Below are 6,000 nucleotides of genomic sequence, written 5' to 3'. Positions count from 1 at the left end.
TCTGAAATTTATTTATCATGTGTTTAATATCTACTACAATTATAATGCATCGTGTTTTTATTCTATTGTGTAAGTATTTCAGCACTAAATATTTTTTATTTAGATCAATTATGCAATTTTAAATGCAAATGAAAATTCCATAGAATTTTTCAAACCAATCTCATATTTTTTAGGAGAATTAAACATCTCATAATGTTACTCTAAAAATCAGTATATAATATACGTACGGAAAAAATATACTGCATTTAAGATTTTATATATGGTAAATAATTAATTTTAAGGATGTCGATAAGTTTTTAAATAAGTAATTATTTAATTTTAATTAATATGTTCAATTATTTTTTCTAAATCTCAATTCAAAATTATGCTTCAACAAAAAATTAAATTTCTTTGTTCTTTTATATTGACCAATTAAGCATTTTAATTTGTTTTTTTAAATGCTTATGTTCTGCTTAAAATAGCTTTACCTCATTGAAACTAATTAACATTGCATAGCACGAAAATTGTTTTATTAATGCATTAAAATTATGTACATAATGCATATCATTATGTAAGTGTGTCGAATGCTTTTTAAATTCTAATGTTTTTAATAATATTCTAAATTCTCAATTTTAAAAACCTAAAATGAAAGTAAATACAAAATATTTTTTTATAAAAATAAACAAATAAAATATTAATTTAGATTAAAAAATTTAATTCTTACTTCGAATAAAATTATTTTCCATGTTTTTTATAAATATATAAATAAAGCATTTAATTTTTTCATTATCATCCTTGCATTTCCTCTAATTATAATTGTATAATTTAGTTTTGATAGACGAAAAGATAACTTACTTTTATTGAAGTTTCAAAACTGGTTTTAAAATGCAATTTATAATAAAACAAAGTGCAAATAATACGCAGTTATGTAAATGTAATACTTAAAATTGAAGAAAATTGTCAAGTAATCTGTAAAACAATACTTAGTCATGTAAAAATGTTCTCTTTTTTAGAGTAAGTGCAGCTTATCACTACATTACTCCAAGCTCAAATTGCATCATAGTCATTTAAATATAATACAAGAAAGCCTAATTTTCAACAAACATTTTATTAAACAAATGAATAGTCATTTTTTTTAACAAATCCAGATTTTGTAACAAATTTGAAACATTCGAATAACAATCCAATTGAAATCAAAAGATATAATTTATATCACTTACAAGGACCATCATTTTTAACATCGCTGTATATGTTTGAATATATGTTTTCAACTGAAATTGATTTTTAATTCCCCTTAACACATGAGTGTTCTTATATGTACATGGTACAGAATAAAACTTCACTTTCATATGTACAATACGGGAGCAAGACACAAACTTTTTAAGTATTGCATGGTTACAAATATTTTATTTCGAACCAAAACGTATAAAATTCATGTTAAATAAGCACTGTTTTTTAATAAAAGTTCAGCATTTGATAGCATAATTTGAGAATGGTGTCTCGATATGCAAAGCTTCAATTTCTATTCGCTTTTATTTTTATGTTACCTATTCTCTTGTTCATTTTATACCACAATAAAATAGCACAGCTTATTTATAATACATGTTTGCTTTTCCATATTTTATTTGCAAAAGAGTTTTGCAATAAAAAATTTTGCTCGCCAATGGTCACCAATCAAGCAACCATAAAAGTAAGCTTCTGAGTTAAGCAGCTCACTATACCAGTTTATTTAGTTTATTTGGATTTTTTTCTTTGTCTCTGTTTTCATGCGTTAAGATCTCTCTTTATAATCTACATGATGTTGAATTGTTCTTTCTCTGTTCATATAAACACCAGCAAATATGATTATGTTCAAAATGAGAAGAGAACAGCCTATGCCTATTGTGACAGTCAATGCAGTTGAGTAAGCCCCCTGTTGGAAGATCATGGCGAGAGAATCAGATATATTCATGGACTTAGTGGCCGCAGTTGGCCTCTCTTCTAATATTATTAAAGTAGCATATGCACTGGTGTTGATTCCACCACCCTTGGTGGTAGTTGATGGAAGTGGTGGCATTGTTGATGTTGTTGTCATAACAACTATGTCACCTGGACTTCTGCTTCTAACAATTCCATCATAGGTATGTGGATTATCATGGTCTTCTAAGAGATGATGGCTTGTAGTAGCTTCGGAAGCAGCAGCTCTGTGAAGTGTTGGGATGAGATTCAACCAAAAAGATAATCTGTGAGCGTGGTAGTGATCGCGTAGTTTTGGTTTCAGACCTGTAAACAAATCAAATTTCTTGTTATTTATCTAAAAGTGACTAAATTGTAAACGAAACATTAAATACTCATTAAAATTTAAAAATTGAGGTCCCCTATACTCATTTTACTTTATAAACGCAATGTTTTTTCCCTTCTAAACAGTTTGAAATAATAAATACCTACTTATACAATTAGTTCAAAATGGTTTAAATTAAATAATCTATAAATTTGGTTTTTAAGAGACCTTTGTCTCTTTATAGATCCTAATTGTTCGAAATATGCATTTATGTTATTATCCATTTAAATGTGACTAAAATATTAAAAAAATATTATATATTCGCTAAAATTTTAAAATTGTAGCTCAGCATTCTACTAAACACATTTTTCTTCACTAATAGTTTTTCTTTTCTTTTTTTTTTAATGGCAGGCACTTGGAACTATTGTCCATTGGCCACATAAAGTGCCAGAACTGCTAACTCTCCTTTCGTGACCCAGTGGGCACCTGTGGCGAAGCCACGGCGGTGGAGCAGCGTCGCCCACGTCACACTACCACAACCCGTTTATAGGGCGGGTCACATTCTCACACAAAGGAGAAAGGGCATAGAACGCAGATAGTGAGAAAGAAACAGTTACTACTTTACTAATAGTAATGCTTTTCTTTTCTTTTAAACAATTTGACATAATCAATATGTACTTTTGCCAATATTTTTAAAGGATTCAAATTTAATATTCTATAAACTTCATCTTTAACAAGTCTTTCCTCTCCCGATCTAAATAGTCTAATAATGCCTTTAATCTTCCTATTTAACTGTCGCAAATAAACTGATGGTGTATATTTACTCTATTTGACAGTAATTTTTGCTACATATGAAATGCAAGGCCTCCACCCAATTATAATTTGAGATACAAAGCGTGCGATATTTTTGATTCTCTATTCTTTTTTGCAAAAAAATTATGACCATATAATTCTGAAATCAACAGTTTTTAATGGATAGTTAAGTAGTATACACTTGCATGTTTTTAGGTTTCAAATGAATATTTTATGACATTAACGTTCAAGGAGTTTTATAGCATCATCAGAATAATTTTTTCTCAATTTTAACAATAATAAAGTTAGTACTAATAACTATATACTTTAACGATAATAAAATTAATTATAACTTGTAAACATGTATATTGAAATTACTAACTTAAAACCATAAAAATCATAATCCCAATGAAGTCCTAATGAAAAATTTATAATAATTCTGAAAATCATCAAACGCCATTTCTTTTAATCTAATACAGCGATCCCTTTATTTCCTGCCTTTTTGTAAGGTATTGTGCTGTCTAAAAGAACTATATAATCAAAAGTTTGGTAAGTATAAAAAATATCCAGAAAACAAAAAATTAAAAACTTAACCTAAAATTCAAGATTGCTGGGTTAGAGAGCTCTTAACTCATAAATTACAAGTTGTGTTGTAGTAAAAGCAACAAATTTTATATTTACAATTGAAATGGGAGTTTAAAAAATTAACTTGCTGCATGCAGAAAGGACTAACTACAAACAAACTACAGTTGACGAAATCTGAAATGAAAAATAGTTTCTTATTTTTCTGTCGGTGCGAAAAATCTATAAAAAATATATATTTAAGAGCTAGTTTCAGCAAATTAACATTTTTTCAGATCTCTTGTACTGGTCTGAAGAGCAAAAAACAGTGCTATTCTATCGCATTCTCCTACGTGGCTCAGAGAACTGAAGCTCTTTGTGCATGCAGAGATTTATTTGAGAAATAAGTTTACATTGTGTACAAACACATCATATATCAAATTTACATAATAAATCACTACGTTTACAAAATATGTCAGTTATTTTTTGCTATTGAAAACAGTAAAAATAAAAAAAAAGAAAGTAAACTTTTAAATATACTTAGAAGTTCTTTTTCTACTTTTTTCGATAAAGTTCTTCTCGTTCTCTTAATATTTGTAAATTTAAAAAGCAGTTCTCAATTGATAATTTTTTTCATGGCGAATTATGGCATTGACACAAATCAGGGTAACATAAAAGGCGCATTTTCAAACAACCTATATTAATATAGCACATCCAAACCTCTATTTTTCATAATTTAATATACTATGTTTATTAATTTTCATGCTTCGATATTATTCAATTTCCTTCAGAGATATTAAATATTACCTAGTAAGGAATGTGAATTTAAATTAGAAATTATACTTTACAATAGTTGTTTTGAAGTTGTTTTAAAAAAAACTCAACACTAGCTTAGAAAAAATAATAGTTACCACAAATATTACTTCAAGTAATTTTAATAACAGTATTTGACGTATTTCTAAATTTAAATAGTTTAAACATTGTGAGCTTCTTAGAATCTGTTGTTACAAAACAATTTTAATGTATTTTAATATTTATCTACTATAAATACGTTTGATTCTCTCAAAGGATTTAAATATTATAATATTATAAGATGAGTAAACAATTCCAAAAATTTAATATTTTGGTAAACAGTTTCTAACATATATGATGAGATAGACATAAGATGAGACTTTGAATAAAATTTTAAAGCTTTTTTCAATTCTTTTAAAATTAATAAACAATTTTTTTTATTAAATAATATACATCTCAACTAATATTAANTATAGTCAGTAGCATATATCAATAATGCTAAAACTGACCTTTTTTGATATACTTTTTCTAACTACTTATGATATAGTTTCGAAATTTCAATGCTGTGATACTATACTGTTTAAGCACGTTAACAGGGATATTTTTTGAGTTATGAAAGATTTCTGCAGAAATATGATGAAAGTGCTTAAATAATTAAAACTTCGCAGTCCGTAATTCCAAATGTAAGTAATAACACTTATCACAGTGAAAACATGTACATGTAAATATTCTTCGAAAAAAAAACTGAAGCAATATCTTGTTGAGTTGCTGAGACAAGGTGCATCGGAAACGGTCATTTTTTGCATTGTATGTATATGCCCCTCCAACTCCTCTTAATGTCATTAATTTCTTTCCTTACCCTATTTTTAATCCCGCCCTTGTATACCCCTGTGAACTACCCTTTTTATTAATAGTTTTTATTAATGGTTGTTTAAGAGCATAAATACTGTACTGAATCTCCCAAAACAATATAATGATTAGGTTCTCGGAATCAAACAAGTTATAAAATGTGATTAAAATAAAATAGTGAAATATCTGAAGAAATTCCGCATGAATAATTAGTTTTTATGAATTATGAAATGTTTTCTTCATTAATGAAAAATAACAGATATGAATTTATATTATTGCAGTAAAACGAACAATTCAAATACAATTTTGTCATTCAATGTTTTGTTCTTGATCTTATTCTTAATATCTTAGAAAGTTTTCGTATTCTTAATATCTTGATCTTATTCTAAATATCTTAGTTAATTCTTCACTTTCTTTTTTTCGTGGGAACTGCCAAAATTCTTATTTAGGTAAGCCAGGTCTTATCTCCCTTAGTAGTCATTGTGTAAGAAAATATTTAAAACAAAACATAAAAAATGTTAACACAAAATGTTCATTAATATTTTCTGAGAAAGTTTTAAAACTTTTAAAATAAAAATTTATGTTACAAATTATATTTTATACATTTTTAAATGAGTCTGCTGAAATATTAAATAAGAAAATATTTTAAAAAAGACATTTCAGAATAATTTGAAATCCAATAAGAGAAACATTTTAGAATAATTTGAAGAGAGTAATTTGAAGAGAATAATTTGAATAAGAGAATGGAAAACTTATATTAGTTTCTA

At 26.7% G+C, this 6,000-nt stretch overlaps 1 protein-coding gene across 1 annotated transcript in view; it reads right to left on the bottom strand.

Moving 5' to 3' along the window:
• Positions 1 to 1,068: 1,068 nt before the first annotated feature.
• The window catches only part of LOC107438598 (neuroligin-2), a 180,245-nt gene continuing 175,313 nt past the window's right edge, over positions 1,069 to 6,000 (bottom strand). The window contains exon 6 of the mRNA XM_016050915.3: positions 1,069 to 2,241. Coding sequence (XP_015906401.2) covers positions 1,751 to 2,241 — 491 coding nt within the window. The 3' untranslated portion in view covers positions 1,069 to 1,750. The remainder of the gene's footprint in view (positions 2,242 to 6,000) is intronic.

Source organism: Parasteatoda tepidariorum, chromosome 2 (genome assembly GCF_043381705.1).
Source record: "Parasteatoda tepidariorum isolate YZ-2023 chromosome 2, CAS_Ptep_4.0, whole genome shotgun sequence".
Classification (NCBI taxonomy): domain Eukaryota; kingdom Metazoa; phylum Arthropoda; class Arachnida; order Araneae; family Theridiidae; genus Parasteatoda; species Parasteatoda tepidariorum.
This window is presented reverse-complemented; position numbering and strand designations above follow the sequence as displayed.